At 40.3% G+C, this 25,463-nt stretch overlaps 4 protein-coding genes across 6 annotated transcripts in view; 2 read left to right on the top strand and 2 right to left on the bottom strand.

Annotated features, from left to right (window-relative positions):
• mtus2a (microtubule associated tumor suppressor candidate 2a) overlaps positions 1-4,598 on the top strand; it is a 44,793-nt gene extending 40,195 nt beyond the window's left edge. The window contains exon 16 of the mRNA XM_062406547.1: positions 471-4,598. Coding sequence (XP_062262531.1) covers positions 471-882 — 412 coding nt within the window. The 3' untranslated portion in view covers positions 883-4,598. The remainder of the gene's footprint in view (positions 1-470) is intronic.
• A 452-nt stretch (positions 4,599-5,050) lies between these two features.
• stoml3b (stomatin (EPB72)-like 3b) lies at positions 5,051-9,278 on the bottom strand. Its single transcript, XM_062406873.1, has 7 exons — positions 9,120-9,278; positions 7,681-7,784; positions 7,502-7,574; positions 7,318-7,400; positions 5,925-6,128; positions 5,715-5,849; positions 5,051-5,599 (listed from the first exon to the last, which is right to left on the bottom strand). The coding sequence occupies exons 1-7, from the start codon at positions 9,181-9,183 to the stop codon at positions 5,411-5,413; spliced, it is 852 nt and encodes a 283-aa protein (XP_062262857.1). The 5' UTR covers positions 9,184-9,278; the 3' UTR covers positions 5,051-5,410.
• A 1,713-nt stretch (positions 9,279-10,991) lies between these two features.
• proser1 (proline and serine rich 1) lies at positions 10,992-19,452 on the bottom strand. 3 transcript variants are annotated; one of them, XM_062406287.1, is made up of 13 exons: positions 18,838-19,452; positions 18,685-18,750; positions 18,252-18,320; positions 17,986-18,080; positions 17,776-17,869; positions 17,493-17,603; positions 16,999-17,100; positions 16,407-16,485; positions 16,024-16,116; positions 14,413-14,916; positions 13,551-13,800; positions 12,502-12,646; positions 10,992-12,110 (listed from the first exon to the last, which is right to left on the bottom strand). In XM_062406287.1, the coding sequence occupies exons 1-13, from the start codon at positions 18,880-18,882 to the stop codon at positions 11,988-11,990; spliced, it is 1,776 nt and encodes a 591-aa protein (XP_062262271.1). In that variant the 5' UTR covers positions 18,883-19,452; the 3' UTR covers positions 10,992-11,987. The 3 variants fall into 3 exon arrangements, with proteins under 3 accessions (XP_062262271.1, XP_062262269.1, XP_062262270.1); XM_062406285.1 differs by having other exon boundaries at positions 13,551-14,916; XM_062406286.1 differs by lacking the exon at positions 16,024-16,116 and having other exon boundaries at positions 13,551-14,916.
• Positions 19,453-19,670: 218 nt separating this feature from the next.
• Positions 19,671-25,226, top strand: vps36 (vacuolar protein sorting 36 homolog). The gene is made up of 14 exons (XM_062406990.1): positions 19,671-19,848; positions 20,076-20,144; positions 20,258-20,328; positions 21,252-21,366; positions 21,497-21,586; positions 22,127-22,213; positions 22,747-22,779; positions 22,952-23,029; positions 23,538-23,672; positions 23,781-23,846; positions 24,023-24,087; positions 24,483-24,567; positions 24,690-24,766; positions 24,869-25,226. The coding sequence occupies exons 1-14, from the start codon at positions 19,753-19,755 to the stop codon at positions 24,948-24,950; spliced, it is 1,149 nt and encodes a 382-aa protein (XP_062262974.1). The 5' UTR covers positions 19,671-19,752; the 3' UTR covers positions 24,951-25,226.
• The last annotated feature ends 237 nt before the right edge of the window (positions 25,227-25,463 follow it).

Genomic DNA, 25,463 nt, shown 5'->3' with positions numbered 1-25,463 from the left:
GTTTTGGTTGGTCTGTTGGTTGGTTGGTTGTGTGTTTGGTTGGTTGGTTGGTTGGTTGGTTGTTTGGTTTGTTGGTTGGTTGGTTGTGTGTTTGGTTGGTTGGTTGTTTGGTTGGTTGGTTGTTTGTTTGTTTGGTTGGTTGGTTGGTTGGTTGGTTGGTTGGTTGTTTGGTTTGTTGGTTGGTTGGTTGTGTGTTTGGTTGGTTGGTTGGTTGGTTGGTTGGTTGGTTGGTTGTGTGTTTGGTTGGTTGGTTGTTTGGTTGGTTCGTTGGTTGGTTGTTTGGTAGGTTGGTTGGTTTGCTGGGTGGTTTGTCAGGGTGATTCTACAAAAACGAAATGACTTTTACCAATGTCGGAAGAAAATTGTGGCTCGGCTCTACTGAGTGTCTTCTACTGTCTTTCTACTTAACACTGTTATCTCTATCATCTCATATTCTAACATTAGCTTCCACTGTGCTGTCTTCTCTGCAGGCAACTATCAGAGGAAAACGCCAACCTCCATGACTCTGTCGAGAAGGAGAGCACAGAGAAGAAGCGTCTGAGCATGAACAATGAGGAGCTCCTGTGGCGCCTCCAGACCAGTCCCCTCATGTCCCCCGCCTCCTCCCCACTGCACCGCTCCTTCTCTACCTCCCCTGTCCCCTCATCCCCGTTCTTTTCCTCCTCACCTGTAGCAGGGTGCGACTCCCCCACACACTGTCACGGCTGTCCCAAGCAAGTTCAGTACTTCTCCCCTTCCCACAGGGTCGCCACCAATCAAAACCTCTCCCCGGGACCAGCCACACCCACTCACAGGGCAGCGAGCAATCAAAATTACTCCCCGGGCCCAGCCACGCCCACACACAGAGGGTCGGCCAGCCGCTGCAACTTAGCTGCAAGATAAACTCCCGTCTTTCTCCTCTTTCATTTCTTTCATTCTCCTCCTGTTTTTCTGAATGTGAATGGAGTTTTAGAACATGTTGGACAAAAAGACAGAATGTGATCCCCAGTCTTTACAGGTCAACCTGGACAGATTGTACAGGCAGCATCAATCTGTCAGGCATCCATGTTATACACAGAGAACATGTATATTAGCGTTAGTAAGAAAAATGATGCCAGTAACTGCAGCTCAGTCCTTTGTCCCACCATTTATTAACACAGAGTCCTGGAGTTTGGACTGTATATACTGTATGATAGTGATGCAGATAGTGTTAAATCCTGCATGGATAGTCACGAGTCCCACGTAGACAGAAACAGAGGGAAAGTAGCACACTCTTAAGACCTTAACCCAACAGGCCAGGGTGTTAGAAGCACGGCCACATCCTTTGTAAGAGAAGATGTATTCCTCCTCTTTGGGATTAGTGTCTCAGAGTCGGTTCTGTTGAATGATGAATTGTACTTCTGCGTCACAAACTCTGTTTTTCATTTGGAAAAATCCCCAACAAAGCGCCTTATACTTGGTCCTGCCGTCTCACCAGCAGAGAACAAGCAAAACTTTACTTCATGAAGGACTTTACGTAAAGAATTGGTTTGTAAATCTGAGTGGATAATATCTCTCAGCCTCCTTGAGGTGTATTTAACATTTTGTAATTAGTTCAGTGCTGATATTTTACACGTGTGGGACTCACACTCCCTGGAACCCCAGCCATTTTACCTGCAAAACACCTGCAACTTTGCATTCAAAGTCTCTTAAAACCTTGTCAGGTCTTCCTACATGAGCTACTCTTCACTTGTCATGATCCCTCAGGTCAACTTGTAAAAATGATACACCTGCCATTTTATATTGACCTCTGTGGGAATGTGCAGTCTGAACAACAACAACAACACAGATACTGAAGAGCTCAAAGCGAATGGGGAACCCATTGAAGGAAAGACTAAGTTAAAGCTTGTTGTGGATTTCTTTATAATGTGATGTTTATATCTTATTTATTTCTTACATGTATTTTGCTACTTTAAGCAAGCATGTCCTGTGAAAGTCTTCCAGTCTTAACGTGAACTTTATTATTGCTGTGAGCCGTCTATTTATTAAGCTTGAGGCTTGAAGGAAATGAACGGTGTTTGTACCTCTGAAGATATCACCTATGAGAGATAGGACACATTTTTCACAAGTGATGTTCAGGGGACTGTGTTATGATATGTTATGACTCTATAAGCTATGTACATTTAAAATAGAAATACAGGTTAACCCTCTGTTTACCTCTGTGACGTATTAGAATAGCGTAGGCCTTTCTGAACCTTTATCAACTTCCTCATAACCCATGGTTAACACGTCCTCCCATGTCAATCTTGGATTGTTTTGTTGTAAACTTTTGCAAACTGCACTGCATTCTTGTTGTGCAAGAATATATCGTTCAGGGAATTTTTTTCTAAATTTAGATTAGAAATACTTTCAATTATTTTCTTTTGTATAGCTTCCCTACAGAACATCATACTCAAGATATTTCCCGGGATGATTTTCCACTTATATGATATACAACAGAGAAACCAACCTTTGGTGTATACAAAACTGAGAATAATTTTATAGCATACAGTGTGTTATTGCTGCCTCCTTGTACTATACTCTATAGACTAACTTACCCTCAGGGTCCTAACGTCTCATCTAGCTTTTAAGAAGTCAACTCTGACAATACTATAGTGCTACATGTGATCTCAGTGATGCACATGTTAGCACGCAAGTCTAAAACTGTTAGGTCGACAAGAAAATGAGCTGCTGTAAAAACACACGGCCGATGAGGAGGGAGGAAGGTTAGTCTGCAAAAATAATTCTAATGGGGGCATGGGTTACACTTAGTGACTATTGTTATATTGTTAAGTAGATGCATGGGGGGGGGGGGGGGGGCAATATGGAGGTCTGCCTAAGGCCTTGAAACTCCTTGCAGCCCCCCTGGTCAGTTTTTCGGTTCAATTACAGGCTGAGTAAATGTAAACTTTTACCAGCATGTAAAGGAATTTCTTTGGGTTGACAGAATTGTCCGTAGAAGACTTCTAAGTTGATCTTTAAAATGCTTATACCAGCACTTTTGATGGTCATGAAAACGTAAAAAACTAAAATGTTCTTTTCATCGATCTTCAAGATTTTTTGTACGATACATACACAGGGTTAAAACGCTCTTAAATAAAAGAATGTCTAGGACAGCGAATGATTTGAGAAACGTATCTCAGTTCTCAGTGGCTTTGTACCGACACTGACGATTTAGAGAATGTCTTTGTGTAACGAGTAGTTGTAAGAATACACCACTCCTTGTTGTCAGATGTTTAGGATTGTAATTCACCTACAAAGGTCACTTCAGGTCAAAAACATAAACACAGTCTACAAGGATGCTTCAAATCTAGTCTTTACAAACGACAGAATCAAAGATAATAATTAATTTCAGATTAATATTTCACCTCTGAATGGACTCAGATTTTCGAACGGTGTCCCGGTATTGTAACGACCCTTCAATGTGTCCTGTGGACATCTGCGTCTCACTCTGAATGTCAGCAATGTAATGACTGCGTTTTTTAGAAAGTCACTCGTCTGATTTTGTTTCATACAGAAGGGCCTCTCGTCCGACCACTGTAGCATTTAATATGTAGCAATTGGTTGAGCCACCCCTCAAGAATCATGGGTAATTTATCCAACGTCTCAGCACCCATGTTTATATATATATATGCTGTTTTAGCAAATGTTTCCATAGCTTGTCAACCTCAGCACCACGTAAACTATATACAATTACCCCTTGAGGATTACAACAACATATGCTGAATTTGTTCAGGCACTGATTGTATCGTTTGAATGTAAATACATTTACAACCTGATTTGCGTCTTAGTGCACCAACAAAGTAATAGAAGCATGTTTCTTCTGTCTTCGCTGTTTCTCGCTCTCCCTCTCTCTTCTTTTACCTCCCTGCATTTGTGATGGTCGACATGTTAACAATGTAGCGCAGCGGTAGGAGGCGCAGAGGACGAGGAATGAGATACTTTGACATGTAATGTACTCACAGTATGTTGGTGATTTTATTTGTACTTTCTGGGGGAGAACACAGTATTAAAAATATTTAAGAAAATGAATGTGAGGTGTTATTTAAGGATAAACCCTGCCCTCCCTTTCTCTTGTTCCGTTGTTTGACTTCAACATATATAATCTGAAGTGTGGGTCTTAGATAACAGCACATGCAATAGTGTGTGTTCAGGACTGGTGTCAGAGTCTAGTTTCAGATGACCTCAGTTCAACCAGCCATTTTTTTCTTCTTTCATTTATATCCAACAATAATATTCAGCTACAAGACTCCACAAAACACAACAAATACTGTGCGTATAAAGCTTTTTACATTACTGAATATTTGTGTTCATGTTTGTTCATTTTTACGAATTCTTCTAACCTTTCATGTTTTCAATTCCTTTCATTTTTTAAATCCTGACCACCATTTCATCACTGGACCAACTAATTCCAAACAAATGTTACCTGCAGCTGACCACCCACCGATTCATGAAACTCTCCCGGCTCCTCAGCAACCAGTGGTGCAATACTGTATATTTACTCTGTTACTGTAACTTTTATGTGTATCTGGACTTTACTTAAGTAGATTTATATTTAGGTGTTTTTCACTTTTACTCCACTACAGTAAATATCTGTATTTTCTGAGGGTGTTTTCTATTTTTTTTTAAAGTAATCAATAACAAGAGGGGAACTGGTCCACTCAGAGTTTTATATATATCTGATGGTAACCAAATAAAAACAATACCCTTTCGAATAATCAATGTGACAATATAAGTGTTTTCAGGAGCATCACCTGAAGCATTCTTTAGTTATTTGGTAATCTTCAGTGTACTATTCCTGCATTAACACACAGTGGCCTCAGTAAATTATTACTTTTACTTTTAATGCTAAAATATATTTAAAATCAATTACTCAATTTCTTCTCAAATAAAACAAGTTAATCTGGTTATTTTACTAAGTGCATTTTTGACGATTAATTTGTATTTTCACGTCTAGAGAATGTTTCAGTGCTTCCTCCACCACTGTTAGAAACACCACCACTAACTTTGAAATGGATCTGATGTCAAGACAATTGGCAGACGGAGAGTCAAAGACAGGTTATTCAATTTATTTGCATGGTTACATTTAGCAGTTGATTAACATCACATCATACTGTATAATATAGACACAGTATTTATTATATAATTTAAGGAAATATAATACTCATTTCCTTCAAAAGAAGACATGTAAACTATGCTGAATACTCTGTATTGAATCCAGATCACATTAACAAGCAGGCTCGGCCTCGTCACAGCTTGACTATAAAAAACCATAAATGTGTTTTCATGATCAGTTACAAATAAAATTTGACCATTTGATAACAGCTTAAACTTGGCAGCTACTGCTCGCAGCTGCAGTCAGTGACTCAACAATATAGATCGAGGACCAGCAGATTGAATCATCTCGGAGAAATCACTTCCGCATGAAGTGTGAAATCATATCCATGGGCAGAGGGAAGATGATGGTGGAGTTCTTCTCTGCTGCGATGGTGCTGAGAGTCTGCAGGTAGCGAAGCTGCAGCGCTGACGGAGACTCTGCAATCACGAGGGACGCCTCCTTCAGGGCACGCGATGCATTCATCTCACCCTCGGCTGATATCACCTGTAGGTAGCGCAAGGAGGAAACATTAGGATGAAAAGTTTCTTCACATAATTCCAACTAAGAGGGCCCATTGTTTTTTTGTTTGTCCTCCATGTATGATGGCAACTGTCCTGACCTTGGCTCTGGCCTCTCGTGTTGCCTCTGCCTCAGCAGCCATGGCTCTCTGCAGCTGAACTGGCAGCTTCACATCTTTAATCTCCACACGCTCCACCTTGATGCCCCAGGGGTCTGTGGCTTCATCCAGGCTGGACTGCAAAAAGAGACAGAGGTTACACCTGAATCTGAGCTTTACTTCCTATCTTGAAACAGGTCTGGTTTTCTGTACCTGCATGGTGTGGGCGATGATCTCACGGTCAGACAAGACCTCTGACAGGTTCTTCGTCCCCAGAACATTTCTGAGGGTGGTCTGTGCCAGCAGACGGGTGGAAAAGTCAGCGTTCGACACGTTGGCCACGGAGGCGATGGGGTCTTTGACCCGGAAGTACACAACTCCATCCACGCTAACTGTAACTGAGTCCTTGGTCAAGATCTGGAATAGAAAATACAGTACAGTTTCTGTGTGTGTTCACATCCTGAGGTTATACCTCCACCATGGAGGCTATGTTGTCATCTGCATTTGTTTGTTAGTTAGCAGTGTGAAGGAAAATGTAGACTCTTTCGGAGAAGACGAAGGAGATCAATCCATGATGCTTTTTATGATATCTTTTACAGTATGATTTCTAGTAATCAGAGACCAAATTATAGTACAGTACAGAGTTTAATCAGTGTGCTTGTGTTGCTTTAATTGCGTAGATAATTAACACATTCTCAATCATTTACCTTTTGGTGATTAATCATATATTACAATTTTGTATATTCTATCCCTAATGAGCCAAGTGTCCTTCCTAGTTTCACTTTATGTTTGAGCTTGTCTTTTGTTTTAATAATGACATTTGATGTCATTATTGAATTGTTCTTATCCCAAGTATGCGAAGGTTTACAACTCACCGTCAGTTGGTAATTGCACCGAACAATATGAGTGATTGGATTTTAAAGATCCAGAAAGAGGGACGATTCGATGCACAAATCGAATTAAATTAGATTTAATTAAAGTCGAGTTCAACAGTAAAGATTCAATGTGATTTTGGGTTTGAAGTTACTTAGTATGTTAATTTATATGTTGTGTTTCCATCATTCCGGGGCTGAGAAGGAAAAAATCTGAGAGCAGTCCTTGTGTTTTTTCCTTGAGAAGAAATATTTTTGTGTTATGATTACCATCGTCCTCTCTGATCAACTTTTAGGTTCATCTATTCAGATTGTTTAGACTTTAGAAAAAAAGTTATTATTCTATTACGGTCAAGAAATATGACCCATATGCATTCTTTTGACAACATCTTAGAAATAAGTAGAATGAGTAATTGTTTGCTCATTTGAGCTTTCACTCAAATGGGCAGAGAGATGTTTGCCTGCGACAGCCCCCTTTTATAAAATGACCTGTTAGTTCAGCGGCTTGTTTGTAGATGATAGGGAGGGGGGGGGGGGGGTTCAAATGAATTGCTTGATGCGTGAGACCTGTCAAGTTTGATTTACACTGCGTTTCATCCCTTGTATTGCACAGCTTTTGTCATCTCTCCTCTTAAATACGTCCCACTGTTTAATTGGGACATCACACACACACACACACACACACACACACACACTGACAGGCAGTTTTGTGTTGTTGTCTGCACCAGCCCTACCTCTTGGGGTGGGATGTCAAATGAGATTGTTCGTAGATCCACCTTCACAAAGGAATCAGTGCAGGGCAAAACAAAGAAGATGCCTGCAGGAAATAAGAGTTAATATTATTGCTGTTTGCTGCATATCACTAATCATATCCCCTATTGTCAGTTAGTTATATAGAAATCAAAGCTGTTTCTGTACCTGGTCCTTTAGCCTTCCTGTCTGTGATGCGTCCCAGCCTGAAGATGACAGCACGTTCGTACTCCTGAACGATCTGTGACACACCAACAAACAACACAACACAAGCTCAGTTCTTGTTCACATTCAAACGGGGATTTGCTCTCTTCACCCGACTGTGGTCATTTACTGAGTTCACTCACCTTCAGGCAAAACCAGACGGTGAAGGGGAAGAGAAGAAGGGTGAACATGCCAGAGAGGATGACAATGAACCAACCAATGCATCCCAGGGTGCCTGTCCGCTCAGCTGGAGGAGGAGAGAGAAAAGAGATGGTCAGGGATCAGAAACCAGTTTTGATGAACTGGATGTGTAATGTGAAGCCACCGGGAGACACGCAAATACACAGGCAGTTTTCACACAAAGAAGCTCACAGAGACTCGCACGCAGAGCAAACAGGAAAATGTTAAGTCTTTGGCTGAGGGAAAGGTCTGTGAATAACTGTGAATCAGTTTTTCCTCTTCACACTGACATTTGATTTCTCCTGAGTACGCAGCCGTATTACACTGCCACTACAGACCACAATAAATATATATTTCCTGTTTGCAAAAGGCAGCAGCTGAATTGCATCTGTCCTACTTTCATTTCCTTTATCGCTGTGGTTATCATTTCCTTTCTGTTAAAAACATCGTTCTTTTCCCGACCACAAGAACCCTGTTTCCGGGTTAACAAAATAGTGGAAATATAATAGTTGCACTGATCTGAAAGGGAACACTGTTGCCCTTTGACAGCTTTGCAAATTCACTTCCACTTTTGCACATGATCTGGAACATTTAGTGGCACTGATTGGGAAACGAGAGTGAGGAGTCATGAGAATGATGTGCCGACCGTCGTTACATCTGTATATATTATTTAAATTTTTAAAAGCCGCCAACATCTGATGGATGGTCCAATGGAAAACTTTCATTCAGATTCACAAATAATATTTCTCATTATCGTTTCACCATCTTTATGTATTGTGTCCCCTGCTTGAAAGTACATGTAAATGATGTGTACACAGCCAGCCATGCAACATGATCCTGTCCAACAGGTAGGCCAAAACAAAGACTTGGAAAAACAATTAGATGGAAACAAAACTCTCATATTAAAACAAACAGTTTAGGGAACAAATTAAGGAACATTTACACAAAAGCCTAAGTCCTCCTATTCCTTGTTACCTCACAGAGCACGGATACACAAACACACACACACACACACCGACTTATACAAATGACAGGAGACACGCACACAAACACTCAAAGTCACATGCTTAAGGGACTCCTTATCTTGGTGACATGTGATTACTGTCTCTATGACGATGCAGGTTTACTCTGCTCTGGACGCTCTGGCTGCCTTCCACCTACACAGGTGAGCTCCCGCAAACCTATGATGACTGATGTAAGACACTAAACTGACCTCTTAATGACTCAATGCTCATTCAACCTGTTGCTCAGGGTTAAACAAACAGTTGACCTAAGCCGCTAAAAACCTAGTTTTTGATATTAATTCAATTTTAACACAATTTTTACTTTGAACAAAAAGTTCAATGTAAAATAACAGCTCAGGAGAAAAAGAAAAAGCAAGGAAAAAGTTGTTTTTTCTTACAGATCAAGTCTTCTTGGCTAATTCCTCTTCTCTTCTGGCTTTCCATTTGGTCCTCCATTTCCATGTGTTGTTGGGGAACTGAGTAGAGAAGTGTGTGTGGAGAGGGTTTGTCGGAGTGTAGCTAATGAGGAAGGAGTCACCCTGCCTTTTAAAGCTGTAATGCAGCAATATAATGTCGCTCAGAGAAAAGCAAGTAGGTGTGGCTATCTACTCTGAGTTGATCATCAACAAAGTAGAATCATCCTGTTGCCAACAGGTCAGGGTATAACCTAAGAGTTGTGTTTAAAGCACACGTTTCAGGTGGGAATCATGGGAAATCCAAAATAAAACCTACTCACGTGTTAAAACACTGTAATATAAACACTGTAATAATACATTTATTATCAAACCTGCTTTTTCACATGACTCCCAATGGCTAGACTGCAGAAAGGCCCTTCCTGGTTTTAATCCAATTCAACATTTTAAAGTGATTTCCCGATCATGTTAGTCATTTTACTTTCTCTCATTTCACTTCCTGTTAAAACGAGGAACTGTTCAAACAATCAGTTGATCTTCACCTGGGCTTATTTAAAACAGAAAAACTCTGGTTTTTCATGATTTCTGCTTAAATTGAATGTAAAACTTTAAAAGACATAATCAAAGAGTATGGAGAGAATGAAGGAAAAGAACAAATAAAGACGATTAAGGACTTTGTCACTCGACTTTTTAACAAATGGGTTGCCCTAAGAGAGATTATTTATTATTATGTATTATTACCTTTTTATATCAAATATATATTTATATTTAAATATTCTAATGCTCTTTGAAATAAATACAGAATCAATACAGAAACACACATTTTCATTACTGCAAAGGTTGTGTTCAACTGTGCTGGTGTAGAAATTGACAATATCTAACAAGAAGCAACACAAAATGAAATCGGTAATTACTAGCAATGTATAGAGTTTTGAAATTAAATTTAGTTACATTTTCAATGAAACTTTTTACAATTCTCTGTTCTTCTACAATAATGAAATGTAAAATGTGCTGCCGGTGTTAATTCATTGGTTTATAATTCATTGTATCCCTGTCATGGAATTTTTTTTAGAAGAAAGATTTTCTAGTCAGATCTCATGACTCATTGACACATGACTGATGGCATCACCGGTGCATTAGTGGCCATGGACACTCAAGATAAGCAGCAACTAGAGCACTCAACTATACTTCTACTTTCAATGCAAGGTTATTTAAATATCAAGATTTTTATAGCGTAATTTTCCTATTCACAACTGTAACTCTGTGTCAGTTATTGTTCAGCAGCCTTCTCTTCTGGTTTCTCTCCATGTTGCGTGAGACACAGATCAAATCTGCGGAAGCTGGGGTTTTCATGCAGGTTCCATTGGAAGTCAGTGATCTGTTTTTTTGTCGCAGTGAGCTTGTCCTTATTTTCATAGTAGTTTGTTTAATCAAACATGAGATTAAATGTCCAATACTTAAACTTTATTTTATTATACGATGGTAACATTATTAATCAATCAACCATTTAGTGATGTGATAGTCTTGTGGTATACTGTACACATATTAATAGACGTATCGTGTTTTTAGTCTCGAGTGCAGTTACATTTTCTTTTCCTTTTAGCTGCCTGCAACTATCATGTTAGTTAAGTCCCTGACCGCAAACCTGGACCTTTTCTTTACTTAAGAATCATTATGTGCCCATTATGCTGTTTGTCTACGATAATGACCTTTTATCACATAGATATAAAGGTTTTATCTGCACGACTGTGACTTTTTAGATGTGACTTAGTTAGATTTAACTTATTTAACTTACAGTATATGAGCCTGGCATTTATGATGGTTTATGGCATGACATAGAAAGGAGATGACAACAAATCCAGCAACCAGCAGTTTACTGACAAATTAATAAAAACAGGAAACACAAAGAGAAAACAAACACAATGTAACAAAAAATTTACCTTTCGTGTGAACCTCAGTGAGTTGGAGTACTGAGGTGTACAGTGAATTAAAAAATTACAGCATTCATTTGCGAAGAATTACTGAGGAATGCAGTCATTATACTGTAAATTCTCAGTTCCACATATCGTTCTACAAATACTTCCAGATGTTTTCAGTAATCTCTGCATACAGTATGTCTGGTCATATCCTGTAACAACACCTCTATTACTGTTAGATCTGTCAAAAAGAAAAACTTTGTAAACATACTAAAAAAAAATCATTCACAGTAAACTGCAGAAAGCCACAAGTGAGTGTTCACTGAAAATAACAAATGAGCGGAGCTGCCAAATGCAGGTCTTGTACACAATACTCCCGGCTTTGACACAAAACAAGGGCTTCAAATAGTCAAGGTGTTACCGATTTAAAATGTGACACAAGTCAGCAAAAGAGTTAATGTCATAATACAATATTCAATTCAGGGTTCTCTGTATCAGTATCATATGTTTTCTCTACTGAGAATGAACATAAAATACTACATGTGTAGTCATAACATATCATGTACAATTTTTCATTTCTTCCTAGAATTCATTATTCACTAATAAAAGGTGATATTCTTCATTAAAAACAGCCAAGTCCAGCTAATGTTAAAACCAGTCACAGTCTACATGTAAAAACCTAAAAACAACTTTGGCAACTGATATTTACAACTGTTCACTATGAATAAAGTAAATAAACCTTCTCTCCCCTGTACACTATCTCAACTGATTTCAAGGTAGTGTTCCTGGTTGCAGTAAACTCATTCTGGCTCTGACACACATAGTATTGAAACACTCTTTATCTCTCGTCAACTGCTCGGTAGGGTTCAAGGCAAAAACATAAAACAGGGTAGGTCAGCATGTAAGTCTAATCCAGTTCCAAAGTGAGTGGTGGGTTTCACTGCCAGCCCAGCTGGGGGTGCAGACCTGGCTGGAGGGGGAAGGGGTTTCCTGGGCCTGGAGGGTAGTTGAAACTGTTGGGCTGAGGAGGAAAGCCCTCTAAACCAGACGAAGGATGAGCCTGGAACAAGACCAATGAAGAGAAGAACCTTTGTTAAAGTGAAGCTTTATCAAACTGACATTCAAATACTTGCAATCTGACAGAGCAGTTTGTGGGTGGGTGTGCCCTTGCATGTCTTGGGAAGTGAAAACATTTTGTGACTGGTCCTCCTGACATTTCTAGGAGAGGGTGTACGTCAGAGTGCAAATGTTTGAGTCAGTTTCTCCGAACATTGTGTGATGTCAAATGATTTTTTCTTCCAACAAAACGATGATTAGAGTTAGTGTAAGGTAACAATAAGGGTTAAGTTTAAACAAGTAGCAGATATATGGTTCGTCGAAGTCTCCAGCGAATTAATGCAAGTCTATGTAATGTATCCAATAGGGCCCGTCGATGACATGTGTATTTTTACCTGCATCAAGGCTGACTGCATGGCCTGGTTGTGGAGGCCACCAAGCGTGGCAGGGGAGCCAGAGGGAGAGAAGCCTGGTACACCAGGGAAGGACAACAAGCTGGGGAATCCACTGCTTCCTGGAGGCTGGAGTCCACTGCCCAACCTAGAATGCACACAATAACTTCTTTCAGACCCTGTTCACACCGGGTACTAAGATCCGTCTTGAGTCAGCCGATCACAAGTCAACATATCTAATTGAGATCAAAGCACATTCAAAGTGGTCTGGGACTCATGGTTATTTTTGCCAACCAGAACCTCTTCAATCTCTGCTCATGGTTTGAGTATTATGTACAATTTATAACTATCTGTTTATATTAAGTCTATAATATAATATCTGTTTATTTCATACAAATGTGGATACCTCTTCCTGAATCTTATAACAGAAGCTGCAACATAATAACCTTTAGGTGCATATTGTTGGCATGTATATATATTATGTATCTGTGTTTATTTTATATTATTATTATTTTGCTTTACTTTAAGTTTTGGCATCCCCCATGAATAAGCATTAGCATTGGTTAATATAATTACTCTGAAAAGGCAACATAAAGTCTTGAGCACTTCCTCTTTAACAATATAACTAGATTATTACATGGAAACTGAACTCTTCAAGACAACACAAGCCAAAGTCTAACCTAAACATTGCACAACGGTAGAACAAGTGCACTTTACACTTTGCAGGTGCAGTCTTTCCACTTGTCACATACAACCCTAAGTGGAAAAATCACATTTACAGTGCTGTTTGGAAAATCAATGTCACATGCTATAATTAGCACAGACCCTATTCTAGCTTTTGACCTATCGTGATATAACATTACTAGAGACGGTATGGCAATATGGGCTTTAGGTCATGGCTAACTGGCATAAAAGACCGTCTGTGAATTGAATAGTCCAGTAGAAATTCTACGTGGAATCATAATGTTATTTAAAATTATCCATATGACATGGTTCTGTATACTAGATGGCACTCTCAGTGACTGCCCATCAAAAGACTGTGTCTGACATACCCAGGCTGGAAACTGGAGCTGAAGGCTGATGCAAAACCAGGTAAAACTGGTGATGACGATGGAACCCCAGCTGCTGCTGCCGCTGCCGCTGCTGCTGCTGCCGCTGCCTGGAGTGGCGCCACTGATGCTACTGAAGATGGTGTGGCGCCTGGAAGTCCCATGAATGAAGACAATACGGGACTCCCAGCACCATGCCCCCCTGACACACCCAGACCAGGGTAGGCAGCGGGGCTGGGGCCAGGCGGAAGGCCTGGGAATATAGAAGGTGCAGAGGTGAGGCCTAGACCGAAAGGGGAGGCTACACTGGAGGCAGCGTTGGTAACCAAGCCAGGGAAGATGGAGGTTGGTGGGTGGTTAGAAATGTTACTATTGGGGGGCATTGCTGACATAGAGGCAGACATGTTGGAAGGAGGGAGAGAGGAAGAAAGGGAGGAGAAAGGGGACAGGCCCGGGTAATGAGCGCCAGCTTGACTGGAGGACAGAGCTTGGAGGCCGGTGATAGCAACAGGACTAGGGAGAGAGACTTGAGGGGAACCTGATGGGTGTGACAGACCCAAAGAACGTGCCAGTGCATGCTGTGCCGAACCAGGGACCATCATAGAGCTAAGAGACTGCGTGCCAGAACGAGAGGTGCCCTTGAAAGCAGAGTGCACAGGACTGTTACTGCCACTGCTGCTACCCCCGTGGTGTCTGTTCAGTGATCCAGCCATAGCCATGGCAGCTTGAGCTTGTGCAGAATGAGCTGGAGAGGGTTTGGGGCCTGGGGTGGAACAGTTCGGAATTATAGGATTGGATGATCCAGGAATAAGAGATTGTGGTCCAGAAGGGGTGTAACTTCTTATCACTGACCCAGATGGGTTACCTGCTTGTTGCTGTATGCCAGAGAAGGGGATTCCTGACTGGTGATCTGTGGACTGATGAAAAATCTTGTGATGATTTGGACCCATGGAGTTCGTCTGAGTCAGGGGGTCTGGGCCACCACGAGAGTTGCCAGGGGTGCCTGGTCGAGAAAGAGCATGGTAGGGGGAAGAAGAGAAGTGGACAGGAGTTCCACAAGGAGTGCCAGATGGGGTGTGGGCTTTAATAACAGATGAGGGTGTAGGTGTAGTGTGACCACTGGGTGTCTGTGGCCCTGCTCTAATGACGGATGGGGATGGAGAAGGGGACGGAGAGGGAGAGGGGGCATTGGGGTTGTGAGAGGGAACCATGCCAGGGAAAACCGGTGTGATGGGGGTTGTAGGAGGCTGCTGAGCAGCAGAGGCCTGGGGTGGGACTGGTGTGGAAGGTGTGGACCCATGAGGGATGAGGAGGGGTCCACTGTTGACTCCAGGTGTGGTGTGCTGTGGATTGCCTGGTTTGGCATAACCTGGAAGTAGAAGGAGATCAGATTTGGTTAGAAAGATAATCTCAAATAGTGACTACTATTATCTGAATGTGAGATTCAACTGAGAAAAAAAAACAATTAAAAAAGTTGAACAGTATAAAGCATATGTAGTGCTATTGTTAAATGAAAACAAAAACATTCGAAGACAGTGGCAGAAAAAGTTAAAGCCCAACAAACTACTGCAAAAGAAGCAACTCATTCACAAAAATGAAAGAAGAATCAGAGCAATGAGGAATGGCCAGAGAGCATCCCTGCGTGCAACTTATTACATGAAACTTCCAACAATTTTCCACATTGGAATATGTCTCCTTTTTACCTTTGGGGAAATGATCAGATACTTCAACGTCAAATTATGTCTTCCATCACATTTCACACTGGACATCTTGGTTTAATGAAACTACAGTCACTGTTGAGCTTATGACCAAAAGTCTCCCCAAAGGCCCTAAAAGATGTATTCCAATTGTGAAAACTGACAAAGCGCTGCGTTAAAAAAAGTTATCCCAAGCGTTGCATGATTCCAGGGAATAAAAAAAAATGATTGAAATTAGTAGCCGATCCCAATCCAGGGAACCAAAGACTCATCCTCACAAATCACCCAAGACAAAGTCTTACACTGACTGACCAGAAAACAGAAACATCTGCAAGATATAAAAGAGCCTTGTTTTTGTTGTGACTAATATTTATTTGTAATGTCCTACTCTCTACTCAACTACAAAAGGAAGGAGAAAGAATACAGTGCATATTAAATACAACAGAAATGCAGGTGTATTGGATATATATAAATATATATATATATAGCGAAATGTAATCCAACATTACCCAACTCAAAAATTCCCCTTTCATTGAATCAATATATCTCAAACAGCTCTGAAGCTGATTCACAGCAGCTGTATTGAAAATCCGTACAATGTAGAGGGCTTGATTTTTCTGGTCACTCAATGATACTCCAGCATAAGTGAGAAGCACATTCTTCACCTGATAAAGGCGGTCAACTGGAGAGGCGCAGGCAAGCAGCATGCCGGGAAGCCTATTAGCCTATTTGCTGCCACACGCAGTCACGCGCACACACTCGCTTCCATCAAATCATACCTGCTACTTTGTGGGTGAAGTTGTAGGGGGGAGGGGCCACGCTGGCTGTTATAACCCCTCCCACAGACACAAGGCCTGCGTTGTTGTACACACCTGAGTAGCAGTTGTAAATATTAACAGTGTCCACCACAAACACACTCGCACAGACACACATACACAAATGCAAGGATTAAACACAACTCGACCAACTACCTACCTCACCTCAACCAATCCTAGATGGCAGTGATAAAACATGCCTGACAATTTAAGGCCACTCAAAGCAGAATTATTAATCCTCTGTTACTTTAGAGTTTAGTATCTTTAAGGTGTGTACTTTTTAATATTGACCAGTTCTACAGGGCAGAAGAAGGCAGGGCAGGATGTGGAAGTGGGTTGTTTCTTACTAGGTGCGATGGTCGCATGGGGTCGGCACGGTGGTATAGGGTAGGGCACAGGCCGATGAGGGTTGTAAGTTGAAGGGAACTAAAAAAGGAAAGACATTAAGATATAAAACAATTCGCCCATCAGCAAATTCTGTATAATCATGAAATTTAATATTTCTCAAGTATGTCAGTTACTAATGCTATAGTTGCAGTGTTTCTTTTAAAGGCAGTAGTTGAGACATTTCTGCCATTTAAAAGCTGTTAAATTTCTGTAAACACACAATTTGAAAGGATCTTAGATCTGTAAATATTCACAGTCATGCGTTACATCCAGATGTCAATGTCTTCCAATTCATATCACATTACTGCTGTACAGAATTTATTTGTGTTTCCATTATGCTCTTTACAGCCTCTGACGCACAGCCTTCACTAAAGTCCATTTAGCACTTCAACTGTGGTCTATCAGAAGCTTATATAATGAGGTTTGATATGTAGGATATCATGTCTAAGTAATGTACTCATAAGATGTCTTGTCACTCAGTCATGAGACTTACGGGTGTCAGGGCACAATTAAATCATGGCACTATTACATTCTCCCCTTCAGTGTACTTACAGGCTTGAAAGGTCCAATTATCCGAGAAGCAATTCCTTTTCCATCTATGCTGTTAGAGGCATCATCTTTCTTCTCTCCTTCTTTTTTTGCCGGAGGGATTCCCTGTGAAAGAAAACAAAACACATATTTTTCTTGTCGGGTTGCAAATGTTGCATAAGGAACATTTTATTTTACATCTTTGCAAATTGCCCGAAAAAAATTACGAAACTAAGCACTGGTATACAGAATTCAGAGTGAAATATCAACCATTAATTAGCTTTTTTTCTCCCTGCAAGTCCCCTTTGTTATTAGTAATCTGAAGTTTGCCAATATGCTGAGACATGGAGGTGGAACAGGTGACATCAGGAGCGACATAAACAAAGAACTAATAAAATCTACATCTGTTGTGAGTTGGTGATGGTTAGCTCATATCTAATATACAGTACATACAATCCTAATGCTCAGGAGTAGGATGCATTCAGGAAACCTCAATGTCAAGCTCTGCACATACTTACAGGGAATGTGCCAGTGACCAGGCTGGGTCGACCTTTAGGGTATGGATTCCCGGGTATCATACCACAGGAGGAGATCATCGCTACAGGAGCCTTACAGCCAACCTTACACACCTAATGAGACAGATGTTGTATTATTTTCTGATTTCATTTTCATTTTATTTTGCATTCTTTTTTGATTGGGTCAATTGGTTACACATGCATTAATACATTTATTGCTCTCAATACAATCCTTCATAGAACACAAAAAAACATTGCGTGAATTAATTTGGAAAGGTGAGCTTACTTGCTCCAATATCCTGCGAGCTCGTTTCTTCTCAGACAGGTGTATGCGAAACAAATCCTCCACAGGACGATAATTCTGAGCATCTGAAATATTCCTGTAAAGGAACAGAGACCCCAAAACTTTCAATTAACCAATAAATGAACCAAACTGGATGAAATGTGGATGTGTAATAAAATTTCATGTGCTTATATTTCTCCAAAATCTACTCACAAAGCTATCAGTTCCAGTACAATCAGTCTGTCCTTCGAGAAGGTGAAGCAATTCAGGATATTTGCTACTTTGGTTGTAGGAATTGCAACCATTTTCTAAAAGAAGGAGAAACATGCTCAACCAACACTTAGAGACATTCCAATGACACTGAGTGGTGAAAATCTCACACACAGAAGGGATAACTGTTTCAACACAAAGTTAATATAAAGGAATTACTGATGCAAACCATTTTTAAACCGTATAATTTAAATCGCATTGTTACTTACATGCTGCAGAGCTTTAACTGCTTTGATCTGAGGTTCGGCCCATGAGAAGTACTTCAGAATCTCCATCACCTGCAATGATCCAGACAGTGTTGAGACATAGAGTAACACTGGAGCTGCATTGCTCTCACATAGAAACTATATAAAGTATTATAGAGAGTTGATATCTATTAAAGATGCTCGGACACAACTTTCCCCTTTAAAGTCGGACCTAGCAGGAGAATATAACTTATACAAACAGGGTCAAACATCATACCTTGTGAGCTCTATGTATTTACCATCTATCCATATGCAGCATTGATTATAATAGTCAGCTAATTGTTGTATTCCCGAAGATTATTTTTTTACATATACATATATGACCTGTGGGACATGGGAACCTTGTCTATCTAATGTGTTAAAGGATAAATAACAGTGTTGCTTTTTCCTCAATTACCTGCTCACTGGAGAAATACCCGTGCACCTGCTCTATGGCCTTGATGCGTTGATCAGTCAGGACGCACTGTAACAAAAGATGGAGAACAATCAAATCCTGTTGAGTTGAAACGGTTTCAAATCTTTAATCGAACATATAATTGTCTGTTTTTACCTTTTTTATCTCATCCAAAACGATGTCAAACGACTTTTTATCCATGATTGTTAACTTAAACAAACGCCTCTGTGACTATGAACACTTACTCCACCACTCACTTGGTTAATATACTTTCTACAGCACAATATTTATAGTTATCGAAGATAAAATGCATCCGGAAGACTTCGACTCTAAATACTTTGTTATATATCCAGTGGTACTGATCAATTCATTATGCATTCAAACAATAATTTAACCCAATAAATATTCGCTCTACACGATTTGCAGCATAACAAAATTGCATGATCTTTCCGATTCTTTTCCGAAGAACTTTTCCGCCTGTGAACAATGACTTCCAAACCGGAGGAGCAGTCTGCAGCGAATCTGGCCGCAGCTAACAACAAGCTAACAACTAGCTGCAGCTACCGCGGTTCTGAATAGCGCTCAACAAAACCACACGAGACGCTGGGAATCATTTGAATATTCGCACATCTTTGTACCCGATCTTAGTTTGTATCTAAAGTCGGAAATAGGAACAACGGGGACGGGAAATGTATAAATTTCATTCAAATCTAAATGCGAAATCGCTAGCAAAGATAGCACTGAGGCTAGCTTCCTCTGACAGCTGGCGCTAGTAACGTCAACACCGAGAAGGACCCCCTATTAGGTAGCTTCTCAGAAAAATACACAAAATACAATTGTTGTATTTTATGTTAAAAAAAATTACATTTACATTATGTGATATAATAAGAAAAAACTGGTTATTTATAGTTTTACAAATTGAGTATTTTATTTGACATTAACTCATAGTATATATTTTTGTGTTTCGATTCAGGCAGGGTCAGGCCAGCTTTGGACAGGATACCAGAAGTAAACATAAAATGAGTCTCGGCGGCGGAGTAAAATAAAGAATAAATTGTTCAGGGAGCTGAAATGGATCGTTTTTGTTGGTCAAACGGGCTTTTGGAAATAAACGAAACTTTAGTGATCCAACAACGAGGCGTGAGACTGTATGACGGCGACGATAAGGTGCAGGTTTCCTCTCTGTTAGCAAAGTTTCTGGCTTGACACAACGACACAGCAGCTGAAACTTATAGTAAAAGCTCAAAGACAGTTGAATAGCACAGCAGTATTGACCTATGACGTTAGGTGCTTTAATGTGTAGTGTGCGGTGAATATAACACAACATGTGGCCTCAGTCAAATTTTATTCAAGCAAATAATCACGTCATGTCTTTTTTTCTGTCATTGTTCCAGGCGAAGCTGGACGTTGGAGTTGCCCTGTTGAGCACCCACCGGCTGATCTGGAGGGACGTTAAAAATCATGTATGGCAGCAGCAAACAGAATTACTCACAATATTTACTGCACCGATCGTTTGAGTACAAGTACAAGTGTTCACAGGTTTGTGTTACGACTCATTCATTTGTGTTTCTCTCAGGAATGCTGCATAGCCATGCCCCTGTCACAGATCCTCTTATTCGAGGAGCAGGCTGCAGGAATAGGAAAGAGGTCAGTAATCATGCTTCTCTTAAAGGTTCAGTGTGTAGAATTTAGTGACAACTAGCGGCGAAGTGGCATGTTGCAGCTGAATACCCCTCGCCTTACCAGCTTCTTCTCCGAGTTTATTTCAGAGGGCTTCCTCTTTCCTTTGCACTGTGTTGAATGGCTGCAGGACATTTGAATATATTTAGCAGAATCAATACTTTCCACTAACCATGTTTCCTGTGTCACTGTCCCACAAAACCCCAAATATGAATATTCTAACCTGCAATTAACACTTGGACAAGATTTCTTTCCATCAAATGCTTCTCATATTAAGCTCCAAACACACATTTGAAAGCTAAGTTGTAGCTTTACCTTACCATCGAAGTCAGGGGCTTACAGTTTGTTAGCTAAACACCTCTGGCTTTTCCAGATATGTTTATTAAACACAACCCCCTGACTTCTCTGATAAGGTTGCAGGTACAATTTCCTTCCTTTCTCTCCTTCCTGATGAGTATTCGGAGCAGGGATTTCAAGCTGGTAGCAGTTTAATAACTTTTCATCGCCTTTCATGCTTTTTAGCCAATAATTAGCTAAATGATCCAGTTCCTCAATTTAATGAAGGACTGTGTGTTCACAAGTGCAGTTTTCTGCTACTTCTTTTCACTTAACAAATAGACAGCCTGTGTAAAATATGCTCAAATATTTGCACGCAATTATATATAAAGTATGGAACGTTGGTCATGCATAATGTACGTGTTGTGTACGAGAAGAGGTGATAACAACATTTAGACGGTGAGATGTAGTGAAATGATCCAAAAAGATGATATGAGGACTTTTTTGTGAAAGTTCAACAGTGTATTTTCACTTATGATAACAACAACAGCAACAAAAATTGAGGCTACAAGAAGAAGACCATTACTTTACTGTTGGTTTCTCTTATTCTGCAGTGCAAAAATAGTCATTCACCTGCATCCAGCACCTGCCAACAAGGAGCCAGGTCCCTACCAACACAGCAAATATCCCTACATCAAGCTGTCGTTCAAAGAACATGGGCAGATTGAGGTAATCCTGTTCACACAAGGAGCAAAAATAGCTTTTTGTTTTCATTTTTTTGCATCAAATCTTTAGAATAGACCATGTTCGTATGAAATGTTTTACCTGGAACCAACAACGTGGTTTTATTGGCTTGCAGTTTAACAGGAGGCTAACAGAAGAGATGACTCAGAGGAGATGGGAGAATACACCAGTGTCACAACCCATCCCCACAGGAACAGGTTCTCAGGTCAGAAGCTGAACAGACAAAACTCCTCATCTGAACAAAATCTAATTTTTCTCACTGGTTTAAAGTCCTGGTGATTTTTAAAAACCAGAAGGTGGTGTGAGTTATTTTCACACCATAGGAGGAACTCTAGCAACCAAACTGCCACTGAACGGACTGAAGTTAATTCTAATGAAGATCCACAGGATGGCACTGTTGTCCCTTTTATTTTGGGGTTTTACTATGTGATGACTATTTTAGGAATTTTTCTAATTTAATGTGAAACTATGTTTAGCATCCCTCGTTGTTGGACTGTGCTTTAAATAATCAAATAGTCTTTATTAAATATGTTTACTTGCATTAGGTCCTGAATCTCCAAATGAGATTACATTAATCTTGTTGTTTTTGATTAAAATGCCACAAAATCAAACCTACCTAAACTGATTTATGCACTGCAACAGCAGTTGACCACAATATTCTCCCTCCTCACTGTTTGTCTTTCCAACTTATCAGTTCCCAGTGTGCCTCACTGTGTGTGTTTTTCTTTCCTTTGTGGTCATGCAGACAGGAAAGACACGTGCGGTGGGGATTGTTGGCATCGAGAGGAAGATAGAGGAAAAGAGGAAAGAACAAGACAAAAACATTTCGGAGGTACTATGGACCAAAAATACTGAATTACCAACAAATGTGTCAGAATGGGAATTGTAGAGTTCATTAAACTGTGTCATTCCATCCTTGTCTCGAAATCTCCAAGCGGAAGTTTTGTTTGAGGCCATATTCTAATTGTGAATACGCTACGAGAACAGAGTGGTTCACTTTGTGAAAATTCTGTGAATATATACATCAGTTTTCTCTGCCATTATATAAATGATACCATTGGAAATTAAGCTGACCACACTATCTGAGACACTCATCAGGCAACCATGAAGTTATGTGTTGATACACCTTCTATGTATGTTTGGTTTATGAATAAATTAAATATAAATCCTATATATTTAGTGACATAAAATGTATAAACAAGTGTGTTTTGTGAACACAGAAGAATGTTAAGTTTTATCTTCAGTCGGTTTAGGGGTGTGGATGCTTTGGAATGATATTTAAATTGTAACTGCAACCATGAAGTTTTGTGGTTTATCTAATTAAGGATCATTTTGAGCCCTACTCATTAAGTCTCTGTTTTTCAGGCATTTGAGGACCTCAGCAAGCTGATGGTGAAGGTAAAGAAAGCTTTTCTTTGCATGTCCTCATTTTTCTGTATTTGGTGTTTTTACGAAATAATAATTAACGTCTTACATTTGTATCTAATGACACTTATACTCTAAACTTGTTTATGCTGTACTCTGCTATGCATTGGGATGTGCTGAACGATTGTGTATTCCTTATTTACAGGCCAAAGAGATGGTGGAGTTGTCCAGGTCTATAGCCAACAAGATTAAAGACAAGCAGGGAGACATAACAGAAGATGAGGTAAGAACTTGACCAGTAGGGGTGAGAAGCAGTAACATGGGGACAGTAGAGATTGATTGTAACTACCCTACATGAGGAAATCAGAAACCGTAGAGGGGTCCATATGTGAGGGATGCCTCTCCCAGGACGGAGAGAGGTGCAAAAGATACCACATGTAACTGAACACATCAACAAAATTACAATATTTACAAGATTGATGGGAAGAAACAGAAGGAGAAATCATGCTGTTTTGAATAAGACTTGAAACTAATGTTTGAGACCAATACTCACTCAAGTGAGATGTACAGTTATTTTCTCAACACTTAGTTTTGCAACCACGGCTGGATTCAGAACAATACAGGTTTCATGCACATATTAATTGGCTTCGCTTTCTGGACCCCGAGTGTAAATGCACTCTTTATTATACAAAAGACTCCTATCGCATCATGCTGATACACCATACAGTCATTACACTTAAATACCCACAGTTTGGTTTCCTTCTTATTAACGGTTGTGTTGTGCTTTGCAGACAATCCGGTTTAAGTCTTACCTACTCAGCATGGGTATAGCTAACCCTGTCACCAGGGAAACACATGGATCGGGCACACATTACCACCTGCAGCTGGCTAAGCAACTGGGAGATATGCTACAAGCCCCTCTAGAGGTTGGTGTGGATCTTTTTGTGTTGTGCAGTTCACATCAACACAGGCTGAGATCATACGCTACTTTTAAATAATTTTTCTTCTTCTCATCTCTCTCCCTTCTCCTTCAGGAGCGTGGGGGAATGATGGCTCTCACTGAGGTGTACTGTCTCGTCAACCGTGCTCGAGGGATGGAGGTAACGCTCACATACACACACAACATGAAACGATTTAATGGATTATGCTTGAGTGTGCGTGTCCCTGTATGTTGGTTCTAGCTGAACTGATACCCCGACAAAACTTTGGTGTCCATAGATTCATGGTACACAAAAATGTCTGTCAGACACTGAGGTTGTTTTCCACATTTCCGTAGCTTTTATCTCCAGAAGATTTGGTCAACGCCTGCAAGATGTTTGAGTCGTTGAAGCTCCCTCTGAGGTGAGTAAGAGTTGTGTTTGTCTCTGTACTGTATTCCCCTGTGGTTGTATAGACAAGGATATGTGTTTTACTGTTTAATAAAGGAATATGGGGCAGGGTAGACGCCCTCTTCACACAGACCAGGCTCTTCCTGCCTGGCTTCCTGTTGTTGGAAGTGGTGTCCAGCCCTCTGCAGCTGTCATTTCCTGTCACTTCCTAGGGTTTCAAAAAGAAACACTGGCCTGGTTCCCTGCTATCTTTGTACTAGTGCCCACATGGTTGCATTTTAGCTTAATAAAAAATCACATTGAAATGGTTGAACTGCTCTCTATCACCCCCCTCTCTCCCTCGCTCTCTCTCTTTCTCTTACACACACATCACACACTCTCCTTCATCTGTCTTGTCTTCTCTGTTAGGCTGCGTGTGTTTGACAGTGGTGTGATGGTGGTCCAGCTGCAGTCTCACAGCGAGGAGGAAATGATCGCCTCTGCACTGGACAACGTAAGCTTTCCCTGTTGCAAACACTATACTGACGTCAACCCACTCACACCCTTACATATACACATGTTTATGAATGTACTGTATATGAATTTATGTTCTTCTCCTCCCTTGCTCTTCGACAGGTGTCAGATAAAGGTTCGTTGACAGCTGAGGAGTTTGCAAAACTCTTGGGTCTCTCTGTTCTTCTGTCTAAGGAACGGTACGTTATCTCCTATTATATATTTATTTTATTAATTGAATTGTATTCCAGCGTCTTAATCTCCATGTCTTTGTGTCCTCCTCTGTACTCCCTCATCCCCAGGTTGCTGCTGGCTGAGAAGATGGGCAACCTGTGTAGAGATGACTCTGTCGAGGGTTTGAGATTCTACCCAAACCTGTTTTGACCTGTTTACAGTCATTATTGTTCAGATAGAGAAAAATAGCTGCACCGTCTCTACTGACTGACTCTGACCTCTGTGTGTTGTACAGCAGTAAAGTGCTCTCCTGTCTGATTCATGATTATCAAACAATAATCACAATTTTCTACTTAGGTTTAAAACCAAGGCTTCCTCTTTTACAATAATTTAAAAACTGCCAATACTGTATATCCAGCAGCAGCAAAGTGTCCCCAGATGTGCTCCTAGTGTGTCTTTGGTAATAAATGGGTTTTGGAATGTTGACTTAATGGAATCATTTTTTTAATCATTTAAATTTTAACATTTGGTTGTGTCGCACATCATAAACATTTTAAAAAAGTAGTGTTCCTGTATTAAAAAGCTATAGTTGCATATCACATTTGCCAAGGTAAAAAATACAGTTATTGAATATATAAATAAGAAACAAAGCTTGTTCTGCTGTCTTATCTTCTGAGGTAGGGGAGAACATGCCTATACGTCCATGTGTCAATCATCTCAATA

Source organism: Platichthys flesus, chromosome 15 (assembly GCF_949316205.1).
Source record: "Platichthys flesus chromosome 15, fPlaFle2.1, whole genome shotgun sequence".
Classification (NCBI taxonomy): Eukaryota; Metazoa; Chordata; class Actinopteri; order Pleuronectiformes; family Pleuronectidae; genus Platichthys; species Platichthys flesus.
Note: the sequence above shows the minus strand (reverse complement) of the source record. Positions and strands in the feature narration are given on the sequence as shown.

Excerpts from the sequence above, each read along its gene's own strand:
- stoml3b (XM_062406873.1), bottom strand. The coding sequence starts at position 9,183 with ATGGAAATGGAGGACCAAATGGAAAGCCAGAAGAGAAGAGGAATTAGC. Across the intron at positions 7,785-9,119 it reads TAGCCAAGAAGACTTGATCT|CTGAGCGGACAGGCACCCTG; the intron begins GTAAGAAAAAAC and ends CTCCTCCTCCAG. Across the intron at positions 5,850-5,924 it reads TCATCGCCCACACCATGCAG|TCCAGCCTGGATGAAGCCAC; the intron begins GTACAGAAAACC and ends CTCTTTTTGCAG.
- vps36 (XM_062406990.1), top strand. The coding sequence starts at position 19,753 with ATGGATCGTTTTTGTTGGTCAAACGGGCTTTTGGAAATAAACGAAACT. Across the intron at positions 22,214-22,746 it reads AAGACAAAAACATTTCGGAG|GCATTTGAGGACCTCAGCAA; the intron begins GTACTATGGACC and ends TCTGTTTTTCAG. Across the intron at positions 23,673-23,780 it reads TGCTACAAGCCCCTCTAGAG|GAGCGTGGGGGAATGATGGC; the intron begins GTTGGTGTGGAT and ends CTTCTCCTTCAG.
- proser1 (XM_062406285.1), bottom strand. The coding sequence starts at position 18,882 with ATGGATAAAAAGTCGTTTGACATCGTTTTGGATGAGATAAAAAAG. Across the intron at positions 18,081-18,251 it reads CAGTTAAAGCTCTGCAGCAT|AAAATGGTTGCAATTCCTAC; the intron begins GTAAGTAACAAT and ends TCCTTCTTTTAG. Across the intron at positions 16,117-16,406 it reads CCATGCGACCATCGCACCTA|GTGTGTACAACAACGCAGGC; the intron begins GTAAGAAACAAC and ends ACTGCTACTCAG.